Below are 27830 nucleotides of genomic sequence, written 5' to 3'. Positions count from 1 at the left end.
GGTTCACATTGAATTTCTAATTTTACTTGGCAAGAATCAACATCTTTATGTTGTTGAATCTCCCTATACAAGATCATGGTCGCTCCCTTTATTCAATCTATTTTTGGCACAATAGTAATTTATGGACTTTCTTTTACAAAGTTTGCACATTTTGTTAAGTTTATACAAGATATTTTATGACAAGTTATTTGTTCTAATCATCCCATTAATTCTTTCTTTGTTATCTGGATACATATCTTTCTAATTTGTATGACTCTAGTTTTTTATTTATTTATTTTTCTGGGAGTCTGTTGAATAATACATCTCAAATAATGATATAACAAGAGATAATGGATAATTAAATTGTTTCAAATTTTAAAAAAGAAAATTCTTGCATTAAATTATTGGCTTTTAGAAAATCTACATATCAATTTACCTACCTACATATAAAATATCCTTTAATTTCTAGCTTATTGAGTGTTCTTAACATAAATGTATACTGCATTTTATCAAATGCCTTTTACTTTCAATGGAAATGAATGTATAATAGGTCATATTCATTAATTTTTCCTCTTTCATTCCTGCACAAATCCAACTAGGCTGCAATGTATTTAAAATAATGTGCTGATGGATTCTATTAACTAACATTTCATGTAAGATTTTGCATCAACATTTGCAAGTGAGATTGCTTCTCTTGTGCCTTGATTATCAGGCTGTATATAATTGTTATACTCACTATACAAAAATGTAATTAGGTAGATTTCCTACATATACTGCTCTCTAGACTGGTGAAACAGCATCAACAGCATCTGATTGTTCAAGGTTTGGTAGAATTCCCTGCACAGCACTGGAGCCTGGTGTTTTCTCTCACATGTCCTCTTTTGTTAACCTTTTATTTTTCTTCTGTAAAACCTAGATTGTTTTGAAAGAAAATTTGAAAATATGGAAAGGGAGAGAAATACTCCTGTCTTAGAGAATTAGAATCAGCAAAGTGAGATGTTTTACGAGGGAAAATGCTATCTCATCTTTAAATGGTGTTGTTTGTTGACTCTGATTGTATTAAAGAAGGAGACTGTGAGCTTTCTGACAGATTTTCACCAGTCACTGAAACTGCAAATACCTGGCTCATAAATCAGTGATATTTTTATTTAATCTGTGAAATATTTGATAGAAAAAGCTAGTTGGCCAGTTGTTATTTTTCTTCTTTCCAATATCTAATTTTGCACATTTCATTATTGTTTAAGAAACAAGAAATGATTTCCATGTTTTCACCATAGGCAACTAAAACAAGTCAGGTGAGAAATAAGATTTACTAGGTTTCCAAAATGATCTATGATTATGACTAGGATTGAGATTTTCTGGTATACTTTAGAGAATATTATTCACAAAATTATAATTTAAATATTAGGTTATATCTCATGATGTGTGTCAAATAATGGTTAGAAATAATATACCTTAATTTTAATAAAAACTCAAGGCAATCATTAAGTAAATTCAGAATGTATGTGCTGAAGGTTTGAATAGGGCTAGTCCCCACCAAAACTTTATCTGAGGCTCGGTACTCAATGTGGTAGTGTTGGAGTTGATGCCTGTAAGAGGTAATTAAGTTCTTAAGAGGGTTTAATGCTTTTCTTGAGGGGATGAGTTCTAGCTCTCATAGGATTGAACTGGTAACCTTGAGAGAGGGTTTAAAAAGCAAGATTAGATTCTTGTCTTACTCTTTTCCTTCTTCTCTCACCATGAGATCTCTTAAAAATTTGTAGCTCACTGCTCTTGCTCGTGCTCCCACAGTGTGATACTATTTGCCTGATGTAAGAGCCTCACCAGAAGCCAATGTCAGCACCAGGCTCTTGAACTTTCAGAACTGTGAGCTAAATAAATCTCTTTTCTTCATAAAGTACCCAATATCAAACCTTTTGTTACAGCTACACACACACACACACACACACACAGATGATATGGAGAGGTTGAAGTCTTTCTCTTATATGTCTTAGATATTTTTCAATAGTGTTTCTAGCTTTAAGACATTTTAAAAAATGCTTTGTTTTAGGGACTCCACACAGATGGTCTGAAGATGAGCTTCCTCATCATCAGAGCCAGGGAGTGAGACTGAGGAGAAGGTGCTTCCACTTTGAGCATACTTCCTGGTGTGAACATCAGTAATACTCCCACAATGTGAGACCAGTCAGATAAACTGATGCACAAGAATAGGAATTACCTTTGCTGATAAGAAAACTTTATTTTTCTAACCACAGGCATTATCTCTAAAAAACTGACACATAGTATTGTTTTATATCACAAAAAATGGACAATTAATAAGGACAGTATTGATCAAAATAACCTCAGAATGACTAATAAAATAAATATAAAAATGAGTTGGTCTGTATCTGTAGTCCTTGCTACTTGAAAAGTGGAACAGGGAGGATTACTTGAGCCAGGAGTTCAAGGTAAGCCTGAGTTGCATAGTGAGATCTGGCCTCAAAAAATTTACTAATTAATAAAATAATTGCAATCAAATTTTGGAAATATTTATCTGAGCGTGTTTTAAGGAAATGTTACTTACACATAATATAAGATGAATGTAAACATGAGGGATGACTTTCATACAAAAATTTTAGAGTTCAGCGTATCAAAAATACAGTAAAAATCCCAGGAAAGAGGAAACAAATGAAAATGGAAATCCGTCTCTAATCATTCAAAATTACTAACAAAAAGCTCCAGGACCTTTAGAAGGACCCATGCAAGTGAGGTCTCTATAGTCCCAGTTTTGTTGGCTCTGTGGTTTATCTATTTCTGCTCCAAGGCATTTTCTTCCTTGGTTGGCTCATCCTTGGCTATGAAGCTTTCTTGGAAGTAGGAAGTGTTTTATAAAATGTCCTTCAAAGAACAAAGGTGTTTATTCCAGGTCTTTGGGGAAAATATGGTTGACTGGCTATTTTGTAAAGCACTGACAATTCTTAGTAAGGTTCTTTTGAAAGAACTACCATTATCTGCATTTCCACAAAGATCAAAACCATAAGCCCTTGGGAAGACAATCTCTTCACTGCTTTTGAGAAAAATGGATTTAGTGACTGATGTGTTCTATGAAAAATATGTAGTTTGAAGGAAACTCTTTATAAGTTGAGGAGCATGGATATTGGGAACATCACAATGAGAATAAAAAATGAGACCAGCAGGTGAAGAAATAGATCAAACTTTCTATTCTGGCTCTTCCTTAGATGCATATTCAGTGTCTTTGTGCCTCATCTTCCATATCTATAAAATAGTGCCTATGTCATTAGGATAATTGTGGGACTTACTGTACAGAAACACCTTGGAGGAGCTCCTGAACTGCAATTGCAGTTAAATATACAACAATATGATGAAGATGATTTTGATGGTGATGAGACAATGGTGGTCTTATGGTGATGATGATAGTCATGAAGATGAGGATGATGATGGTGGTGATGGTGATAAAGATGTTATTGTTGTTGATGATGATGATGGTGATGGTGATAATGGCAAAGGTTGAAAGAAAAAGACAAAGCATTTAAGGAATAGTTGTGACTGATTATTTGTTGATCACTGAATTATTATGAACGATGGGTAAATCAAATGGGCCCAGGCTTAAAAATGAGAATAATAATGTAAAAGCAATAACATCAATTATCCAAAAATCAGTGGACATTCATTGGAGTTTAGAATCTACAAAATCAGTCTGGGATAATCACTTAGCAAATAAGAAGCAGGAAGAAAAACAATATAAACAAACCCCAGGAACAACAAAAAACCCTGGAATGCAGGAAGGGATATGATATCAAAGTTATCAAAATATATTTTCTAAAATGTTTACTTCACAACAAAATATTTACAAAACATGACGACAATAACAACAAAAAAAAACATGTGGCACATACATAGGGGAAAGTCCTGTAATAGATATTATCACTGATGAATCCATGACGTTGATATATTAGAAAAAAGTTTTAAATCCACTAGCTTAAATACACTCAAATAACTAAAAGAAATCATGTCTAAAGAATTCAATGAGAGTATGACAAAATATCTCACAAAATAAATGAAATCAGTGAAAAGACAAACAACTTTTAGAAGAACCCAATAGAAATTCTGGAATTGAAAAGTACAATGTCTAAAGTAGAAAACACACTAGTTGAGCATAATAACAATCTGAGAAGACAGAAGGAAGGATCCGAAAACTTGAAGATAGGACAACAGAGATTGCCCAGTGAAAGCAATTGCCCAGTGGAAAGCGAATAGAGAAAAATGCACAGAAACTCACATATCTGTCTGTGGCACATTATAAAGCCTATCAACAACCACATAATGGAAGTCTCAGACAAGAACAGGGCAATAGGTCCAAAACTATTTGAAGGCCCAAAATTATTTGAAGAAATAATGACCAAAAATTTGACAAAAACAGTCTGTTAATCCAAGATACTTAAGGAACTTGAATAAACTTTTGAGATTGATATTTATACATCATAGTCAAGTTAATAATATTAAAGTCAAGGAGGAAAAAACTGAAAACAGCAAGACAAAAGCAATGTATCACAAGTAATTTGAAACATAATTAACAAGAGATTTCTCATTAGAAACTAGGGAGACCATAAGACTATTAAATGACATTTCAAACTGTCAAAAGAAAATTACTGTTAACCAATAATTCTATTCTTGGCAAATCTTTCCTTCAAAAATGAAAACGAGGATATCAAAACACCAGCTACATCCACACAAAAGCTTGTGCATGCATGTTTAAAACAGCTGCATTCATAATTGCCCAAATTTAAAGCAACCAAGGTGTCCTTAAGTATGAGAATAGATAAATACAATGTGGTACATCCAGAAAATGGAATATTATTCAACATTAAAAGAAATAGGCATTCAGGCCATGAAAAAATATGAAAGAAACTTAAATACATATTACTAATAAACCAAACATGAAATAGCCTCACACTTATGAGTTCAACTATATGATATTATAGAAAGACAATTATGAAGGAAATAAAAATACCAGTGGTTTCCAGTGGTAAAGGGTGGAGGGTGGGATGAATAAATGAAACATAGAGGACATGTAGGTCAGTGAAACTACTCTGTAGGATATTATAATGGTGGATACATGTCATTATGCTTTTGTCCAAACCCAAAGAATAGACAACAAGAATGAATTCTAATCTAAAACTATGGACTCTGGTTGAGTCCACATGTCACTGTAGTCTCATCATGTGTTAACAAGTGTAACCACTCTGATAAAGGAAGTTGATAGTGGAAAGGGGTGTGTGGGCTATCTCTGTAATTTTTGTTAGATTTCTGTGAACTTAGAAATTCTCCAGTATATAAAGTCAATTAAAAAGAAAAGGAAACCTGAAGATAGATTGTCAAATAAATGCATTAATGTGAATTAATTATATTAATATACATATATATTATAAATTTATCATTTTAACCATTTTACGTGCACAGAAGTGTGCACGTAAAATGGTTAAAATGGTAAATATATATATATGTGTGTGTGTGTGTGTGTGTGTGTATGTATAATAACCACAATAAAAATATCCAGTTGCTTAAAAAAAAGATGAGCCAGAAAATGAGAGAAAATATTTGCAAACATATATCTAATAAAGGACTTGTAGCCAAAAATACATAAATAACTCTTAAAAGTCAACAATATAGAAACAACTTAATTTAAAATTAGCCAAAGATCTGAGCACCAAAAGAAGACACATATGGCCAATAGAACCATGAAAATATACTCAATATTATCAGTTACTAGGGAAATGCAAAATGAAAAACAGTAAGACTCACCTCACACCCACTACAAATTTTATAATCAAAAACACAGACATTAATGAAGTGTTGGAGAGAATATGAAGAAATTGGAACCCTCCTATATCATTGGTAGGATTTTAAGGTGCAGCTATTTTTTAAAACAGTCTGGCAGTTTTTCAAAGTGTTAAACACAGAGTTAGGCTGACTCAACATTTCTACTCCTACGTGCATACCCAAGATAACAACACATATGGCAACACAGAATCTGATACACAAATGCTCATAACAGCACTATTCATAATAATGAAAGAGTGACTCCACCAAAATGTCTGTCAAAGATGAGTGAATAAACAAAAACGGTATATTCATACAATGAAATGTTTGGTGATAAATAAGAACAAAGCACTGATGTATGCTACAAGATGAGTGAACTTGAGCACAATAGGCTAAGTGAAAGAAGCCAATTACAGATTACGTGTTTATGATTCCATTTATATGAAGTGAACAGAATGGACAAGTCTATACAGACAAAATATATTAATGATTACCTGAGACTAGGTGAGTTTCAAGGTGGGTGTAGGGTGGGGAAATATGCAGTCACTGCTAATGGAGTTTGATTTTGGAGGGATAAAACTATTCCAATTTGGAGTATGATAATGGTTGCACCTCTTATAACATACTAAAAGCCACCAGATTGTGCACATTTAATGTGTGAATTACATCTCAGTAAAGTTATTTAAAAAAATAAATTTAAAAGAATTGTAACATACAGTATCTTTTCTAAGTATGTCAGCCTATTAAGGATTTAAGTCAATCAGGACAATGGCAAATAGCCAAGTAAAATGTTTCATGACTACATAGAAATGCTTCAGTCTAAGTGTGAGAGACTTGAGCTGCACCTCATCAAGTTAGGATAAAGTGTCCTGCTATGTTGACAGGGTAACACACAGAAAGTAGAGGTATGTCTGTGTTTCATTTCACTGTTTCAATGAAGGAGCCAACAATGTCAGGCAGAAAGGGGAAAACAATCAAGAAAGTAGACTGTAAGAGTTTTACAAATGTTTAACCAGCAATGTTCAACCACTTATTAATATTTTTGCATAATTATGTGTGCACCAGTGCTTTTTGTGTTCAGGATAACAAATGGTGTAAACACTTCTTCCTTCCAGAATCCTGACATCAGTGTCTATTGATTAGCAAAAGGCCAGTAATACCAATACTGTTGGGTGTTGGGTAACAACTAGGACTGAGGCCTGCTCCTAGGAGTGAGGGGTTGAGCAGAACCAGCTGCAGAGCCTGGAGATAAGACAGAACTTCTAAAAGATTCATGCATACCAAGTCAGCCTTTTCAAACAGAGTGAATGGTGTTGTCCAAGTGTGATTCGTAGTTGGGAACCCACACATAGAAATGTAGTCAGGGAAGCAGGCAGTTAGTTGATGTCTAGCTCAGGCTTAGAAAGCCATGGAAACCTAGAACACTTCAGAAATGGGGCAGAGCAACAAAACCTGATGCCTCAGCTCTAGGAAGGTCACCAGTGCTAGGCCTAAGGCAACAGAAGCACCAGGATCTTGCTTCCAGGGGTAACTAACATTACAGGAATTATTCTCTGGAAGAGGTCAAAGTTTGCTAATCAAAACTGGAGACTAATCATATTAGCACTGACTTAGTTTTCTGTTGCTGTAAAAATTATCTGGAGCTGGATCATTTGGAAGAAAATAGATTTATTTAGCACAGTTCTGGTGGTTTAAGAGTATAGCCTCACTGTTTATTCAGCTTCTGGTGAGGTCCTCATGCTGCTTTAGATCATGAAAAACAGTAGAAAGAGGAGGTGGGAGTGTGGGAAAGAATCATGTATGTGAGAGAAACAGGACGATACACTTTTATTAACAACCTATTCCTGCTAACTAATCCAGCCTCTTAAAGCTTGACTCCCTCCCCCAAGACTTAACCAGTCTTGAGAGAACATACCAGTCTTGAGAAAGACATTAATCTTTTCATGAGGATAATACCCTATGACCTCCCATGAGTCCCCACCTCTTAAAGTACTGTTACACTGAGACCAAGTGATGGTATGGTGGAGTACCACCTCTAAACCATATCAAGCTCTGGGAGTCTGCTGATCTCTTGAATCTGGGAGTGATTGCCTTATGAAACTTATCATTCCTGGATTTATCTGGATGCCTAAAATTCTGGGAAAGGGGGAAAGGTGTGATGAATGTGGGCCATGCAGTTAGATTTGTGGTGGCTGAGAGCCAGTGACATATTGACAGGCACCTTCACTCTTGAAAGGTCAAGTGTAGCCACTGGCTTTCCAAGGTTAAGACATGAAGACAGTGACCTCCCATTTACTGCATCCATGGACAATGGCCAGGCTTGTGGCTAAAGAACACCTGTCTGATCATGAAGATCTGCTCCAGGGTTAGGTGGCATTACCCTTTTGTTTGGAGTTTCCATGTCTCTGAAAAAAATCTGGAGAACAAGCATGACCTAAAATTTTAAGTCCTGTTACATGAGCAGAATTAAAGGGGAATGAAGTGAAGGGAGGGGGAATGGGAATAAGAAAGAAGTAGAATGAATCAGACATTACTTTCCTATATGCATATATGAACACACAATCAATGTAATTCCATATAATGTTCAACCAGAAGAATGGGAAGTTATACTCCATATATGTATAATATGTCAAAACACATTACACTAATGGGTAACTAATAAGAACAAATTTTTTTTAAAGGTGAGCAGAATTACAATTTGACATTAGCGATTTATAAACCTTCATCTCCAAGTGCTGATATCTTGGTCTGTGTTTTTAGATGGCTACCCAAAAGAAGAAATGATTTATAGATGGAGAAAAAATTCAGTTGAGGCAGCTGATCAGAAATCATGGCGGCTTTATCAGTTTGACTTCATGGGCCTCAGAAACACCACGGAAATCGTGACAACTTCTGCAGGTAGGAATTAATTAAAAAGGTATAGCTCTCAAATAAATATTTTTTTACTTACTTTTTACCCCCCTGAGGTCTAAGGCTATATATAGTCAGCAACTTAATGTTGAATCCTTTCATGTGTATGTTTTCAACTAATTGTATTAGGGCGACCATGATACATACAAGTGATATCTGAGACAAAACAACTAATTCAAAAGTGAGAATATTTTATGTGCTTTAATTGGGATGACAGAGGGATAATTAGAATTGATTTATACTTTTTAATTGGAACTGTATCTGCATTGCTTATAAACCTAACTAAGATTTTCAATACCATATTTGTATAAACCAATTATACTAATGGTGAGAGTTCTGAAACTTTCCACATACATGATAAGAATCAAACACCACTGAGAACTTGCAAATAAAAGGAGCTGGTGTGAAATGTCATTTGAGTTTTTATTTCTAGCTTCTTCTTTTTATGGCCATTTCATCTTAAATTTTGAATTTCTTTTTTAATTGATTGAGCACAATAATTACCTACCAATTTTATTTTATTAAGTGATCATTTATGCATACTATAAAGCATGTAATTAGATGAAAAGAGACACTTTGCGTATTAATATGTTTTAATTTTGATGTTTTATGTTTGTGTCTGCTTTTCATTTTGGGTATTTACGTATTCCTATGGCCCACTAGTTTGCAACTGATTGTATTTGGGCAGGATGTCAGGTGTAGTTTAAGGTTAGAGTCAACTTCTCTACAGATATTATTTGTTAATATGAGTAATTTGTTCACTTTTAAAATCCTATGATAATTTACTTCATTGATGACTAGATTAAGGTGTCAGATTTTACAACTAATTGTAAATATGCTTGAAGGACACTACAAATTCTTGGTACAATTGCAAAATAGAGATCCATTCATACATTAAGAATGGTCCTGACAAAGCTACCTGATCAAAGAAGAAAACCAAAGATTTCCTATGGTTGTCATGATGGTGAAGTTGTGGGATCTATATTTAAATATTTAACAATGACAGGGTTAGAAGAAGATCATAACTTACTTAAATGAACTGTTGTGGCAGCATGAAAAGAAATGTTTTAAAGAAGTTTCTTCCCAGTTATGAGTCTCCAACACTCTAGGTTGCACCGTACCTGCAGACTAGTGGGGTGTAAAGTTGCAAGAGTTTTACCAAATAGAGGATTATTCTGTATTTAAATGCCAAGTCCTGGTGTTCTTGGCAAGAAGATATTAAACAAAAGGAAATGTAAACAATTTGCTCAGGGGTATTGAAATTAATTGTAAAGGAATACTAACTAGCTCAAGGAAGTGACCAACAGAGGGAGCCATGGAGTTGAACTGATCATCTGAACAATTAATGTGTTAATGTGATTGTGACCCATAAAGAAATTAGAATGGATCTAAATCCATGGTCTTCAAAAGTTTCAGAACTGTGGTGGTGCTCACCTATAATCCCAGTGACTCAGGAGGCTGAGGCAGAAGGATTGCAAGTTTAAAGCCAGCCTCAGCAACTTAGTGAGGCCCCAAGAAACCTAGCAAGACCCTGTCTCAAAAAAAAAAAAAAAAAAAGGATAAAGGCTAAGGATGTGGCTCAGCAGTTAAGTACCCCTGAGTTTAATCCCTAGTACCAAGAAAGTTTCACAACCATAAACATTTGTATAATTTGTATAATAACCCCCAAAAATGTTTTAATGGTTATACTTATAAAAAGCAAAAACCTCCTTTGGATGATTAAAAAAAATCCCACCCATATGTTCATTATTTATCTTCCAAGCATTGCTAGCCATTATAAATCTACCATCACAGCATCAACATAACAGACCTAACAAGAGGATAGCTGTCAATTGTTGGCTGGATCCAGATTATTCGAACCATGAAATGGATTCATTAGTACTAAAATATGTATTTACTAGAAAAGGAGAAAAAGAAGTAAAAACAAGTGAATAACTTTTGTGTAAATCAGCTTTTTATTACTGTAACAAGTACCTGTGAAAATCAACTTATAAAGAGAAAGATTTATTTTGGTTGATGGTTTAGCCTATAATCAATCGTCCCCATAATTTTGGGCCAATAATTAGGCAACACAACATGGCAAAAGCACATGGTGGAGTAAAACGGCTTTCCTCATGGCTGGGAAGTCTAGAGAAGAACAATCTGGAGTCCTATTACTTTTTCAATGCCATGCCCTCCGTGAAGACCTCCCAATGAGGCCTACCTCTTAAAGTTTCATCGTCTCCCACAGCACCACTCTGGGGAACAAATCTTTAACACAGAAGCCTTTAAGGAAAATTTTAGATCCAAACTATAGCACTCTTTTTATATTATTCTCTTATTTGTCAGTCATATTCTTATGTTGTCATGTCTCCAAGTATAAAAACAAAAACAAAATTGCCTGTACCTGCAGAAGTTTAACTACTGGTAGCGAGAGTTGGCCTTTGTACCCTGAAGATTAATTCAATTCAGGTGGATTTCATGTTACTCAATGTTTCTTAATAATATTCTTAGCTTCACATCATCTTTTTAAGATCCCCAGAGTGGTCTTAGAAATATTGTTTCTGTTTGGGAAGCTCTGACCTGATAATCCACTTCTTACTAAAGGAATTCCCAGGTCGTCCCTCTCTCTGTTAGAAATTAAAGGTTAATGGCACTCAGGTCCAGACCTGACAGATCTGAAAGGAGGTACTGTGAGCTTATTCTTACCCTAAAGCAGCTTCATGATAAGTGACTAACGTTGCCGTGTTGGTGAGCTTTTTCATAATCTTTTAAAAGTAGATAAAACATTTTATTATGGCCATGTATTTATTCATTTATCTAAATTCCAATTTTCAGAGGGAAAACTTAAACCACTGGTCATGATGAAGGACTGCAGGAAGGTGCAGGAAGGGTGGATGAGACTATTTCCTGTATGTAACTGCAGCACTGCTGTGGAGTAAAAAAATATTGAGAGACGAGCGGGATAGCTGGAGCCTGCAAACACAAGAGATCACATTGGGCCTATGGCTGGGGCGTGTTGTTGTCTCTATACTTTTCTGGCCATATCCAGCATCTAGTGAGGTGTTACCAGACTGATAAATATTCATAAAACACAACTGCTTGCTAAATGTGGTTGCCATTTTTACCAGGTAGAGGATCACCCATGGTGTTCTGTTGGCATTTTAGAAGATCTGTCAGATCATTGTCTTCATAGACAAATGCTATTCCTTGTTTTCAATTTCATAATTCAAAATAATGATGGCAAGAACACATAGAGTTGTCCCTCAGTATCCTTAGGGGATTGGTTCCAGGATCCCACAGATGCCCACATCCACAGTCACTCATTTCCTTTATATAAAATGGCATGGTACTTGCATACCACCTATGTGTATCCTGTCATGTACTGTAAATCATCTCTATGTTACTTACTTATAACATGGAATACAATGTAAATGCTATGTAAATAATTCTTATACTATATTGTTTGATGAATGACAACAAAACATAATCTCTATATGTTCAGTACAGGCACTGTTTTTTTCCTGAATATTTTTGATCTGTACTTGGTTGAAAGGCCAAACATACTTACATAATCCCTTTCTTCCCAGAAGATTAAAGCATTGGCAGCACTGTCTATCTAGCTGATTCTCACAATAATTTTGAAGTTTAAGGATGATGGAAGATATTTTTATTCTGTATTTTTAAGTCTTCATAAATAATTCTGCTAGGAAATTTATTTTCAAGAGGAAAACCATGAAAAACTTCAGTATCTTGAGTCTCCAGGTGCATCACCAACACCAGGTACCTGGAGGTGGTCTGCCTCACATCATCTTCTCCACTGTCGTCACTCCAGCCTTGATTTGGACATGACCCTAAACAGACTTTTATTTATAAGTGTTGATATAACAAGAGTATCAAAAATATTCTTTAGATCACTGTAAATAACTTTGACATAATACAATGCATATGTTTACTTAAAATGTATAAAGCCTGTTCAAGAACTAGTAATTCTATGGACTTCTTGTAAAAACATTGCCACATACTGAAGGTCTTAATAGGAATGTATTGTGTCTCAATTTCTGGAGGTTGGAAGTCTAGGATCAAGGTTTTAGCAGCACTTATTCTTTCCAAGGCTTGGTCCGGGCCTTTCTCCTTGGCTTCTAATGGTATTCTTTCTATGTCTTCACATGATCCTCCCTCCTAATCTCTCTGCCTCTGAATTTCTCCTTTTTATAAGGACATTCATTAGTCATATTGAATTAGAGCCCGCCTAAGGATTGCATCCTATCTTGGTCATCTGCAAAGACCCTATTTCCAAATAAAGTCACATCTACAGGTACAGGGAGACAAGACTCCAACCCCTTTGGGGGGACAAATTTAATCCACTGCAGTAACCTGGGAAGGGTAGCACACTGAGAGAAGCAACATTTCAATTGCATTTAGAAGGGAGATATTCTCTTTGCTCCAGACTCATTCCTTCTACTTGTATTCTTTAGTGTTGAGCAGGTTTCAGTCCTTCCACCAGCCTACCAAATGGTTTGTCTATACAGTGAGAAAACAGGCTTTGGGCCAGTGCTATTTAGGATTTATCAACCTAGGAGCTGCTGAATGGCAACTGAGGCAACTCCTGGGTTTGGGCCCCACCTCAGATCCTCCACATTAGAATATCCTGGGGTAGAGACCAGGGCTCTGTATTTCACACGCCCTCTGGGGGATACTCCTAATGCTAAAGTTTGAAAATCACTAAGCTAGCCCAATGTTAATGTCTGTAACTGTTAGATAATATAAAAATCATATTCCTATGGGATCATAGCTAATGAACAACAATATTCCTGCTAAGGCTTTTGACTAGCTCAACAGTGTGGTGTGTTGGTTAGGTTACTGATGTTTTTAGACAGTCTTTCTAATTTTTCTGCCTTCCTCAACTATTCCCCAGGGATGACTGTCAGCTGAGATATTCTAAAGGCAGTGCTGCCCATGGAGCAATACAAATACTCATCTTAGTTTCTAATACCATTCTCAGTGATAAGAATCAGGGCCTGTTGGAGAAATGGCTGACTCTAGATCCCAGGTAGGAAATTTGCAAAATGAGTCTGAAACATCTTATGGTGCTGGAAAATAATGTTAAAACATTCACTTTGTACACAGGAGTTATATTAAGGGGACACAGGACCAAATAAAAGACATCCCAATTGTCAAAACTACAAATGTAACCAGCAAAATGTATATAGCAGTATTGATTATAACCTAGGTATAAAATAAATATTAATGTGTCCATAGACATAAATAAATGATTACATACATATGTATGTAAGTGGAAGAAAATAGACAAATCTCTCATGCAGAATTCCCAATAATTTATGTAGACATTATTCCCTTATGGAGATAAGGCATAATCTCCACTTCTTAAGAATGGGCAGCACATAGTGACTTCCTTGCAAAGAGTGCAATACAGAAAGGAGGCGGAATGATTCAGTGGAGACAAGTGACAAATACTACCTCAGCCAGGTGATCCTAGGTCACCATCACCAGTGCTGGAATAAGGTGATATTATGTGTTCTTACCATTATGGGATGTTTATTGGTACTTCTACTGTCTTCCAAACATATAACCTCTGGCTACTTACTAAGGAAACATCAGACAAATCATAATATAGGAATGTTCTACAAAACACTTGATAAGTACTGCTCACAACTTTCAAGGTCATCTCAAAAAAAAATTGAGAAAATGTCAGAATCAAAAGGAGCCTGAGGGAAAATGTCTACTAAGTTCAATACAATATCCTAATTAAGATCCTAGAACAGAAAAAGAGACTTTAGGGGGAAAAACGGAGGCACTCTGAATGAAATATAGACTTTAACAATAATGTATCAATATTAATTCATTAATTGTGACAAATAGAGTACACCAATGTACTGTGTTAATAATAGGGGAAACTGGTTGTATGGTGTATAGGAATTCACTGTACTATTTCCACAAGTTTTTTTTAAATCTAATATGGTTCTCAAATGAACAGTTTACTCAAAGAAGGAATCTGTGCCAGGCATGGTGGCACACATTTGTAATCCCAAACATCTTAGGAGGATGATGTAGGAGGATGGCAAGTTCAATACCAGCCTCAGCAATTTAGCAAGGTCTTAAGCAACTCAGCGAGACCCTGTCTCTAAATTTTAAAAAGTTATTTATAAAGACTGGAGCTTGGCTCAATAGTTAAGCACCCCTGTATTGGTACCAAGCCCTGGTGTAAGAAGAAAGGAAGGAAGGGGGGGAGGGAGGGAAGGAGGAATCTATGATATATAATGGAAAAGTTCTAGTCCAGTCAGTATTGACTGGCTTATGGGTACGAGCCATAGAGATAAACTGGAAAAAATGTTATAATAATATTAAGCTCTGTCTGAAGACATCAGATAAGTGCTGAGGCAACCATGACTTGAGGGAACAGAATCCTGAAGAAGGAGATACTGCACAGAGAGGGACCCATCTGAAAACTTCTTCTTTCAAGCTATTTGCTGAGTGTCTGGAAAAGGAGCATGAATTGGACAATTGAGGTGAGGAATCTGGAAATGAAGTTGTTATGATTTGGGTTGTAGCCTCAACGAGATTGAATCATTAGAGGCTTTCAGCTTTATCTCAGGGAGAAAGAGAAAAAGGAAGGTAGAGTCGGTACTCCATACATTTTCTGGATTGTGAAACTGTGAGGAGGGGAGGAGAGGGGAAAGCAAAAACCTCTGGAAGGCAGAATCTACCAGTGTTGGCAAGACAAGGATTATCACTGAGGGTGCACAGGAGTAAGGAGTGTGAGCACACTGAGCTCTGCTAGAACCTGGGAGAGTTATCTCCACAGCAAATGTGAATAGACTAAAAAAACCCTGCAGCTCCACCTTGAGTTTTCCCCACTGCTGACTGTAGAACATGGTTAGCTTCAAGTACATTGGCCCAGAAAGGAAAATGATGAGTATCCCTCTAAAGGATAATAACATTTTTTCTTAGAAATTTCCATACAAAATACAATGACCAAAACCCAAAGGAAAAATAATAGAGGACACCAAGACACCTAGAGGTGATTAAGATACTTGAGTTATCCAATGAGGAGTTTAGAATGGAAGTAACTAAAGTAATTTGAAGAGAACCGAGGAAAAGGGTAAATGATTAACTTCACAGGAAAACAGAATTCATAAAAAGAACCAAATGGAAATTTTAAAAAGAAAATTTCAGAATTTTAATTAAGAATGCAAAGACAAATTAAATCTTAATTAAAGTAGAAAATAAACAAGTTAGATATATAACCAATCAATAGCAAATATCAAATCTAAAGAAAAAAACAGAGAAAAAATAATTTAAAAACTAAGAATGCAATAAATATGTGAGGTAGTATATAAAATTCCCACATAAGTGTAATTGCTAAAGAAAAAGAAATGAAATCCAAATGTAATTCGATTCCCAGAAATGGTGGCCATAGAGAATGAGCTAGAAGGAATAGCTGAGGAAAGAATGGTTTACATTTCATCTAAATGGGTGAAAAACATGAAATCACACACTCAAGAGTGTCTATCACCTCCAGAGAATGAATGAAAAGGAAATCTGCTGAACAAAGGCAGAAAGTTTGTCTTTAAGCATCTAGAGAAAAAAAGACATTACTTTCACAGGACAAAAGTAACATGATATCTGACATTTCATCAGGAATCAGGACAATCAGCAGACAATGGAATTCAAAGTGAAAAGAAACAAATTTATATCAAACAAAATAGCCAATAAAAATAAAGGCAAAAGAGTAATGTTCTCATACTAAAGGAAAATAGAGAGATTAATTCTGTGATCTCTGTAGCAAGCTGGTTTCCTCTCTTGTCTAAAGTCTTTAAGATATCTGCAAGCTAATCTATTTCTTTGCCACTTTAAGGCTGCCCCAAATGTCCATTTGAATCTGAGTCCAATTGTCTGAAATAATGTGGGGAGGACACACAGCATCTTTGGGTCCCAGGTTTACACTCATCACAGCAAACTTTGTGAAACAGGGCCAGAAATGTGAAACATGCTTTGCAGTGGATAGGACAATCTGAAGGTATGTGGAGGGCAGGCTCAGGGCAAAGATACGAGCAGCTTGAAGCATTCCTAGCAAAGACTGCCTGATATCTGAGGATGAGATCAAGTTGGAAGCTGGACCCCAAAATTAATTGTATTAGTGACTCTCCTCCTGGATCTTATTTCATCATAAGGCCCCACATATGTTCCCTTTGTCATAGTCAAGAAAAAAAAGAACAGGAGAACACAGCCACATTTATGTTTATAGCAGCACAATTCACAATAGCTAAACTGTGGAATCAACCTACATGCCCTTCAATAGATGAATGGATAAAAAAAAAACAATGTGCCATATATATACACAATGGAATATTACTCAGCAATAAAAGAGAATAAAATCATGGCATTTGCAGGTAAATGGATGGAGTTAGAGAAGATTATGCTGAGTGAAGTTAGCCAATCCCCCAAAACGAAATGCTGAATGTTTTCTCTGATATAAGGATTCATAGTGAAGTGTAGGGAGGGGGAGCATGGGGTCAATAGACCAACTCTAGATAGGGCAGAGGGGTGGGAGGGGAAAGAAGGGGGCATGGGGTTAAAAATGATGGTGGAATGTGATGAACATTCTCATCCAAAGTACATATATGAAGACACAAATTGGTGTGAATACACTTTGTACAACCAGAGATATAAAAAATTGTGCTCTATATGTGTAATAAGAATTTTAACATTCCACTGTCATATATAAATTAAAAAATTAATTAGAAAAATCATAATAAAACAGGAGAAAAAAACTGTTCTTTCACAGTTACAGCAAAAGTTACACAGCTTGATGTGCACAATATTTTTGAAGTTGATTTGAGCTTTAAGTTTAGTAGCCTCTAAGATGGTTTCCAAATTCAAAAAAAAATAAATTCTGTGTATGAACTTTTAGATAGTCATCACTCCACCTAAATTTTTGAAAAATATTTTCTCTGACTGCCCACCAAGAAGAGTTAAGTACAGAAGGCAGGAGCTCCAGCACTAGCATCAGACATCCTATGTTTGAGTGCATCTGCACTGCTTACCTACTGTCTGACCTCAGGCATTTACTCTGACCCATCTGTGTACTGTTTTCCTAAAGAATAAGGAAATTGCCTTCTCATTCATATGGTTGTTGTGAATTTATGTAAGCTAACATATGCCAAGTGTATAATTGCCATCCATAAATAGAAATATTATCTATTATTATTGCCTTAATGTACTTCCTGTGAGGGAGAATTGAGATATTTACATCTTGGCTTTCCTTAGTAAATAGTCCACTAAATCATCTGCTAGCATCTTATTCAACGAGACATGCTTTAACAGGGAACTATAGTGAGATTTATATCTTGAATGCAAATGAAATATATGTTTAAAATAGCTCCTGTAGAAGACAGTCTAAAAGTGGTTTCTTCTTAACTTTTTGTCATATTTGTCTGAATGCAATCTGGGTAATAAATCAGTCTGGGTTTTAGAGTCATCATTCTAAAAATAGTGACAGTATCTTTGTTCACAAGATTAAGTGAAGAATCTTTCAAACCCACTGTGAATCATCCTCCATCTCTAATTCAGAGAGGAAATGTGGAAAAAAATCTCTACTTGGTCTAATGAACTGCTCATATGCTAAAAAAAATTGAAATTCTGGCATAGAAATCATATCTGAAAATATCTGTTTTTTTAAATCATATTGAATCAATAACTCTGCCATGAGATCAAAATAAATTATAGTATGTAATATAGGGTGACAATAATATTTATACATCATAGCATTTGTGGCTTTCATTTACTTTTTCTCTACAATTTGAGCAAGGTAAGACATATGCCAATATCTTTATTTTTCAATGAGGAACTGAGCCTGAGCAGATTCCAGGCATGGTCTACAGCAGGATCTCACTGTGAAGTCAATGGTTTTTCCATGATATCACTGCTAGAAAGAGTGAGTTTTACTTCCTACGACTGACCCTCAGTTTTCAGAACATTTTATTTTCTCTAGTCCAGTGTTGGACTGTGCCTGGAAAGCTTCGTTATTTGATATATTCACTGGCATAGATGATATTTTATATTCCTTTTTTCCCATTATGGAGTTACATTACTGCTTCAAATCATTGGATCAAAAAAGCAGTCTTAAATCTGACATACAGAATATGATCATTTAAAGTCATTGCTGTAGTCTGGATCTTGAATGTACTCCGAAGGTCAGTGTGTTCAATTAATCCCTAAGGAGATGCAATTGGGAGATGATGGAATCTTTAAGTTGTGGAGTCTAGGAAATCTTTGGGTCATTGAGAGCATGCCCCTGAAGGAGACTTTGGGATCCTGACCCCTTCCTCCTCCCTTCTTTTGCTCTCTGGCCATGAGGTGAGTGTTTTTGCTCCACTCCCTGTACTCCTGCCATAATGTGCTTCCACATCCTAGGGCCAACTGAATGTGGACTATAACCTCAAAGCCAAGCCATGAGCCAAAATAAACTTTCTCTTTATAAGTTGATTATCTCAGGTATTATTAATTGTAATGAAAATCTGACCAACATGATTATCTATAACATTAAGTACATTATTGTTGTAATATAGAGCTGTGAGTAGTATATCTCTAGGATATCACCATGATCAAGATGCTCACAGACATTCATCATTTCACATGATCTTTTGATGATGTTCCAAGTCTTTAAGTTAGTGAGGTTCCTATCTCATTATACAGAGAGCAAACTGAGATTTAAAGGTATCTTCATGAAAATCAATGTCAAGAAATCCTGGTATTCACTTCAAGATAGCTATAGAGTGCTTCTCTTGAGAGAAACATACTAGAATGTGCTAGAGAGACTTGTACCTGATGGAAGTACAACAACCCTTCAAGTCCTCTGCTGAGGCAACTGAAGCACTTGCTTCTGCCCACATCCTCACAAGCACTTGACACCTTTACTGTCCAACATGCACACCATTCCCTCCCAACCAACCTGGTTAACTTCGGTTATCACTAAGTTCTTAAACTTGGATGTCATTCCACCAGGAAGCCATTTTAAGAACTTCTCCTCCTTTACAAAGACTAGGCTAAGTAGACAGTCATTTATGTCCATAATGCCTTTATTTTTCCCCACAATGGCACATGCACATTGCATATTATTACAGACATTCTCAGAGTCCAAGAATGTGAATTCCAGAGCCATCTTCACTAGGCTTTAAGGTCAGGCCGGCACCCAGGATATGCCATCTTGGACGTGTTGTCTTACCTCTCTGAGACTCAGTTTCCTCTTCCACAGAATGGAGAGGAAAATACTAGCTCTTGCTTCCTAGATAAGGACCTAGTCAGGATTAAATAAGCTTGAAAGCAACCAGCAATCTTTACCTAGTAGTAATTTTACATGTTTTCCAATAGATTTTCCCATTGGCATCCCAGGGAATCTCACAAAATAATTAGCTCAAAGAAAGCATTTGAATGTTTGGAAGAGAAAATAATGCTTAATCTGTTTAGCAAATCAGTCTAAAAGATAAATATATCACTTTGAAAACATTTAGTTTACATCTTAGAAAAATTAATATGGACACATTATGAGTGAGACTATTGTGTTTTGGTATTGTAGTAGCTCTAGTTCACCTCTGTTTATAGTTTTATTATTTAAAATTTAATCAAAAGATACTTTCATCTACTTTGTACTTTACAGATGAAAACTAGTTTTGGCATGTAGAAACAAAGGTATGAAATAGAGTTTGTGAAAGTAGTAAAAGAGATTCATTTCAATTCTTTAAAAAATATATACATTTTCCACATCAATGCATAGTTTATTCTTGTTTTCTATGGAAACACTGAATCCTTTCTACTGGATTCAGATTTAGGAAGTCCCTTCTAATTCTGTGCTATTTGGAGGCTGGATGCCCTACATGGGGAGTTCATTCTTTAGGAGACCACTGGAGTGTCCAGGAATTTAAATAGGTAATGTCCATCCAATTCACCTGGAAGATTTTCATCTGGCTTCCATTTTTTAATCTTAATAAGTATAGAATCTGGGTAAATGTAAGCCTGTTTCTCAAGATAACTGAATTTCCAGTTTTTAGTGTCCATTGTCCCTTATGATAATGAGGATAACATGATATGCCATCAGTCTGGTAACCTGGGCAGTATTACTCTTCGTCCAATGACACTTTCATATTGTTTTAACTTTTACTAGTTGTCACTGGTCAGACACTTGAGTGCAAGAAATTTTGTGTACCCCAAATTGTTCCTTGAATAATAACCCTTGCTTGACTTTCTTTCTTTCTTCTTTCCTTTCTTTCTTTCCCTTTCCTTCTCTTCTCTTCCCTTCCCTTCTCTTCTCTTCCCTTCCCTTCTCTTCTCTTCTTTTCTCTCTCTCTCTTTCTTTCCTTTTACCAGAGATTGAACCCAGAGCACTTAACCACTGAGCCACATCCCAGACCTTTATTTTTCTATTTTCTATTTTCTATTTTGAGACAAGGTCTCACTAAGTTGCTTAGGGCCTTGCTAAATTGCTGAGGCTGGCTTTGGACTTGTGATTCTCTGCCTCAGTCTCCCAAGCTGCTGGGATTGCAGGAGTGGACCACCTTGCTTGGCTAACTCTGATCTTCAGATGTTCTGGTTCTCACTTCCCTCTCCACAACTCATGGAGAACTGCTGAGGAACTCATGGGGGTTCTTCTCTCACAACCTTGCCATCTTTTCATATTGCCCTTGGCTCATCCCTGCATCTGTCTTCATGACCACCAAAGAAATCTATCATCAGAGTCAAGCTCCTTCAGATTTAGAAGTTCACCTTCCTTTGATTGGAGGGGACTTACTCAGTTCAGCAGAACACTGTTGTTACACAAGGGTAGTGATAGTCTACCAGCCTGGCCCTGGGCCATGGCCTTCTCTGCTTGTTCTACTGATGAAATACTCCTGCTGGGCTACATGGGTAACAAGTGAGTGACGCAGCGTCAGCCCCTTGTTGTAGCCCATGCCATGTTTGCTCACTCAATCTGCTTACTCATCTTAGGGAACTGTTATGGTTTAGATATTAGATTTCTCCCAAAAGTTCATGCAAGAAAGCTGAGAGGTGAAATGATTGGGTTATGAGAGCAATGTGTTAATTCCCTGATAGGTATTAACTGGGTGGTAATTGTAGGCAAGTAGGGTGTGGCTGGAAGAGGTGGGTCATTGGGGGACATGCCTTTGGGGTAATGTATGTTGTCCCTGAAGAGTGGAGCCCTATCTGCCACCTGGTATGATGTCTTGAGCCACTTCCCTCCATTCTCTCCACCGTCCTCTTCCACCATGATGTTGTGCCTCCCTTTGAGCCCCAAGGAATGCAGCCAGCTATCTGGGGGGAGACTTTCACCCCAGAAACCTAGAGCACTGAAAGAAACTTATTTTTTTGCTAAATGTTCATGTCAGGTCTTTTGGGCACAGCAGTGAAAAAAACTGATAAAACAGGAAGGAAAGAATAAAATAAGAGACCCCATGGTCTGTCTTTACCAGCACTAAACCATCTCTCAGCTTCATACATGGTAGTCCTGTTTCAGTCTTGGATGGGGTTTTCCTTTGAGTTGCAACCTGCAGTTTTGCTTCTGTCTTTCTGTCTCTTTTGCTGTTACTTGAACATCACCTCATGTGTCACAGCACAGAACCAAGACCACCATCCAGATTCTACAACGACTGCTATTTGTTTTATCACATTCTTTAATACATCTATTCATTAATATTTACATCTCAAAAATCTACAGCTATCAGTATGACTAGTGTATACTTGTATTCAGCTAGTATTTAATGGTAGATTTTAAGTGTACAAGTGTAATAAAATGGAAAAATAGAAAAATACATCTTTGTAATGCTTAAATGTATATTACTCAAAGAAGTAATTACCAGTAAAAACAAGTGAAATCGTAACAGAACAGACAAACCAAAAGAAGCCACACAGTCTGAGGGAAAGCTCCATTGAAGTAAGAATTACAGGGAGATTTAGGAGTTATTCTGTTACTCCCTGTGTTCTTATTTAAAATGTGTGGGCAGCATTGGCTGTTTGTGTACCTCTAAATTTTCTTCTTATTACTCCTACATGCCAAAGCCCTGTTATTTTCTGCTTTAAGAATTTTTTTAGTAATATCTTATATGAGTTGTGTGATTTTGTTTTTCAAAACTTTGCCATCAAACTGTGTCTGGGTAATTTATTGCTCCTTTATAACAAGAGTCTTTTGTTTTATCAATAAGAAAAGCTCTAGAGGTTTGGTCTCTGCACAGAATTGCACAGTGTCATGATTAGCCCATTTGTCAGGACTAATTATGCTGAATTTATAATAAAATTTCTTTTATAAAAAGAAGCTAGCAAGCCCACAATTTTAATGAGGACTTGGAGATGCAGAGTTGGCTAAGAATTCAACATAGCTCCCTAAGTAGGTCTGAAGTGGAAGGAGAGGACATATTCCAACAGCTTTATCTTTCTTATATAATAAAGTCATAGATAAAAGGAGTTTTTTTTTTAAAAAAAAAAAAAAAAGAAAAGACATACTTTGGTCTTAAGTGTCAATTGGAAAGGATCTGAAGATGGTGTAAAGTTAATGCTAATGGCTCCTAGAGCATTGTAAGATGATTAGCCCATAGTCCAGTTGGGTAAATCTCTTCATCAACCCATGAGCTTGCAGGGTGCATGGTAGGTCCAGCACAGAACAATCAGTTGAACTTGGATGTTCCATCTCAACTGCTTCCTAACACACAACTGATTTTTTTTTGCATGTTCCATTTTTATTAAACTATAGCCCAGAATGTTTTCTATGGAATGAATCTTCAAAACAACACTTGAATACAATGGAATGATATTGTTTATTTTAGAAATAAATTTATTTTCCTGCTGCAGAACAACTCTTTGTTCAAGACATATATTTATATTGTTCTTTATATTGATGAAAGGACAACTGACAAAAATACATCTGTGCATTCACTCTGGGTCTGTAAAGACTGTCTCTGGCACCACACCTGTTATTTGAAGTGTCTGTTAGCCATGAGATTCCGTGTCTTCAATTCATAAACTGTTCAACAGCCCCCAAGAAAAAAGTAAATTCTATTGAATAAGACTGAAAAGGAGTAGTCATTTTAAACCAAGAAATATGCTCATAATAGAATGGTAGGCAAAAATAGTTGTATAAAATGTTCTATACCTTTATGTGTCTGTGTTGGCATGTGGTTATGCACTGAAATCCAATATAACAATTCATAACGGTAGTTTGCCTTTTATCTCCAGATAATGTTTTACTTTTCTTCTAAAATATCAGTGCCCATTCCATTTTAAAATTTCAGTGTTCTTTTAAGCTTATAAGTCACAGAAAATATGTAGAATTAAGTCTCTACCCTCAATATTTGTTAATATTTCAGTATAAATGTTTCCAAAGTTTAGCTTTAACATAAAACATTTTTTAATATAATAGAGTTGATCTCATATTTTTAAAAACTCAAAAGTGGAGAAAAGTACAAAGATGAGAATTTAGAACAACTGAAATTTGATCTCCTAGTAAAAACCACACTTGATATTAGGTTGATGTCTTCCAAAACAGTGTTTGATTAATTCACACAGATTAATAGATCAATATACAGACATAAAAGTAGAGAAATATTTTATAATAATTTTGTTATTGTTAACTGTTCTCAAAATTAAATAACATGTTTTATTTCCCTTGAGTCTATTAAGAAAAAAAGGGGGGAAAACAAAGTAAATGTTTTTTATTAACAAATATGTTGTTTTCTAAATGACCCTCTGAAGTTAAGAACATTTTTAAAAAGATTCAGCAGCACAGTAATTATTAGCTACTTATTTCAATTTTAGACAGAATCGATAGTCTCAACACTAGGAAGAAAGATAATGTCAATACCCTCCAGCCAGAGATGGTCAGGAACACTTCCAATAGTTGAATAAGTTCAGATTTTCACTTCTTAATTATTATCTTTACAAAAAGAGAACAGGGGTTACAGAAAACCATGGGGCATATTAGTAAGAGGTAAATTAAAGAATTATTGTAAGATACAAGTGTTATAAAATAAAAGGGAAAAGTTTTGGGGATTTGGCTTGACTCTGGTTTGAATGCTATGAGGAAACAGTGATAATTCTATTTTATGAAATAATGAATATTTAATTTGGGCAAATGCTTTTTGTGCATCAATTGTCATGACCATGTGATTTTTCTTCTTAACTTCAAAACATGGTGGATTACACTTACTGATTTTCAAATATTGAACCAACCTCGAATTCCTGGAATACACTCCATTTGATCATTGTGTATAGTTATTTCTAGATATTATTGGATTTTATTTGTTTTTTTTTGGGGGGGTGCTAGGGATTGAACTCAGGGACACTTGACCATTGAGCCATATCCCCAGCCTTATTTTGCATTTCATATAGAGACAGGGTCTCACTGAGTTGCTTCATGCCTCACTTTTTGCTAAGGCTAGATTTGAACTCACAGTCCTCCTGCCTCAACCTCCTAAACCACTGGGATTACAGGCATGGGCAACCATGCCCAGCTATTTTTGCAATATTTTAAGAGTTTTGCATTTAATGTTCATGAAGTCTAACAATCTCCATCTCTAGTTTTCTTTCTTTCTCTTTCCTTCCTTTCCTCCTTTCTTTCTTTCTCTTTCTCTGGCTTTGACATCAAGGTAATTCTTCTGGCTTCATCAAATGTAGGCGGCAGTCTTCCTTCCTCTCATATTTCCTGGCAGAGATTATATAGAATTTTTTAAATTCTTCTTTGAATACTTGGTGGAATTCTCTACGAAATAACTGGTACTGAAGATTTCTTAATGGATAATTTTTAAATCATGAATTTAATTTACTTAATGGTTATAGAACTATTCAAATGATTTATCTCATATTGAGTAAACTGTGGTAATTGCAGTTTCCTACAAATTGGTTTATTTCATCTAAATGGTGACTTTTATGTTTGAAGAATTATTGATATTATTCCCTAACTATCCCTCTGAAATCTGCAAAGTTTATTGTTTCCTGTTTTATTTTTGATATTTATAATTTGCTGTTGCCTCTGTTTTTGTCAATCTTCCTAGTAGTTTATTAATCTTATTGATTTTTCCCAAAGAATTCTGCTGACAATTTCATTGACTTCTGTTATTTATTTCTTTTATTCTAATTAATTTAAGCTTATTTCACCCTTCTTTTTCTGATGTTTTGAAATAAGAGCTTAGATTGTTGATTTCAGACATTTTTTATTTTCTAATGAGTATATATCGCTATAAATTTCTCAGGGATTTTGAGGTCTTTTAATTTAGTTTGTTCTAATTTTTATTTCACTTGTGACTTCCAGCTGTGTTACTTATAAGTATTTGGAGGTTTTCCAGTCATTTTTATGTATAGATTTCTACCTTGATCCTGTTTGTGATCAGAGAACATTTTGGTTTCAATTCTTTTCAATTTGTTGAGATTAGTGTGACCCTAGTTGTGCTCTACCTTGATTTGCATTCCTTGGGCACTAGGAGGAATGTGCAGAGCCCAAATCCACAGCTGTTGAATAGACTTTCTATGGTGCTAAAGAGATCTGATTGGTGGTACTCTTTAGTTAGTCTATACCTTGCTGATTTTTTTTTCTTTGTCTAGTAATTCTATCAATTGTTGGGAAAGGAGGGTTGAAGTCTCCAACTATAATAGTGGATTTATTTACTTCTCTTTTAAGTTCCTTTATATTTCCTTCATAATATTTGTTGCAGTATTTTTTGGTGCTATATAGATTGCTATTTGGATGGATTAAGCCTTTTATTATATGATATAATACCATTTTGGTTTATCTGTAAGTTTCTAATATAATGGCTTTATTGAGATATAACTGCCAAGTCCTACAATCCACCTATTTGAAGAGAATTGGATTTATTACTATACTCACAGTTGAGTAACTGTGCCTGGTAGTTTTCTTTAGTCTGAAATCTCCTTTATATAATATTAATGTGGGGTTGTTGCTTCTCTCTTTAGATTAAGTCTATCATGGTGTATTGTTTTCAATCCTTTACTCCTATACCATTTTACTACCTACTATTATATTTTAAGTGAATTTCAGATAGGCCACATGCAGCTGAGGGTTTTTTTGTAATTTATTCTACAAATATGAATCTTTTAATTAATATAAGAAGAATACATATTTAAAGTAATTAATAATAAATCAAAGTTTAACCTCCTTCATTTTACTTTGTTGCCTGCTTTCATTTGTTTTATTTTTTCCTGCATTTCTCCAAACTAATTGAACATGTACTTTAAAATGCCATTCTAATTTTCTGATTTTCTATGGTGGCTTAAATAGACTAGCTTTATTGATATGTAATGCACATAGCACTTATTTAAAGCATACAATTAAGCTGGGTCTGGCAGCCCACACCTATAATTCCAGCAGCTTGGGAGGCTGATGCAAGAGTATTCCAAGTTCAAAGCCAGCCTTAGCAACGTAGAGAGGCCCTAAGCAACTTAGTAAGATCTTGTCTCAAAAAAAAAATGTAAAAAACAAGGGGGCTGGGGATGTGGCTCAATGGTTAAGCACCCATGTACACTTTCATTATCTCAAGAAAAGAAAGCCACGTGCCCTTTAGCATTCACTTGTCAATTTTCCCAAAGACCCCTAGCCCTGGACAAAGTAATTTTCTGTATCTGTATATTTGCCTCTTCTGGACTTTTTCATATGAATGGAATCATATGATATGTGGTCTTTTGTGAGTGGCTTCTTTCACTTAATATTTCAAGTTTCATTAATGCCATAGCATGTAAAAGAACTTCTTTTTAGGGTTGGATCATGTTCCATGTGTGGATATACATTTTGTTCTATGTGTGTATGTGTGTGTGTGTGTTTGTCCCTCTACTGATATTCTCCATTGATGAAACACTGTCATATTTCCCTAAACATTATTTCCTTTACTGAATTGAATGTATTTGTTGATGGCTGCTTTGCAGCCTTCACTAAGTGTGACATTTTGACCCTCTTATATATAGTTTCTGGTGCCTGTTTTTTTCTTTGGTTTTGGTTTGGCTTCTTAGTTTGTTTCATGTGCATTGCCTACATGTTTCTACTTCTTAGCATATCACATAATTTTTGTTGAAAACTCAACACTTTGGGTTATATATTTGAATACCTCTGAATCCTGATGCCACTCTGC

At 35.5% G+C, this 27830-nt stretch overlaps 1 protein-coding gene across 1 annotated transcript in view; it reads left to right on the top strand.

Annotated features, from left to right (window-relative positions):
* The window catches only part of Gabrg3 (gamma-aminobutyric acid type A receptor subunit gamma3), a 609972-nt gene that overhangs the window by 523647 nt on the left and 58495 nt on the right, over window positions 1–27830 (top strand). The window contains exon 6 of the mRNA XM_046428836.2: window positions 8560–8697. Coding sequence (XP_046284792.2) covers window positions 8560–8697 — 138 coding nt within the window. The remainder of the gene's footprint in view (window positions 1–8559; window positions 8698–27830) is intronic.

Source organism: Marmota monax, unplaced genomic scaffold (genome assembly GCF_021218885.2).
Source record: "Marmota monax isolate L192 unplaced genomic scaffold, Marmota_monax_Labrador192_F-V1.1 WCK01_AAM20220418_F8-fsc00179, whole genome shotgun sequence".
NCBI lineage: Eukaryota > Metazoa > Chordata > Mammalia > Rodentia > Sciuridae > Marmota > Marmota monax.
This window is presented reverse-complemented; position numbering and strand designations above follow the sequence as displayed.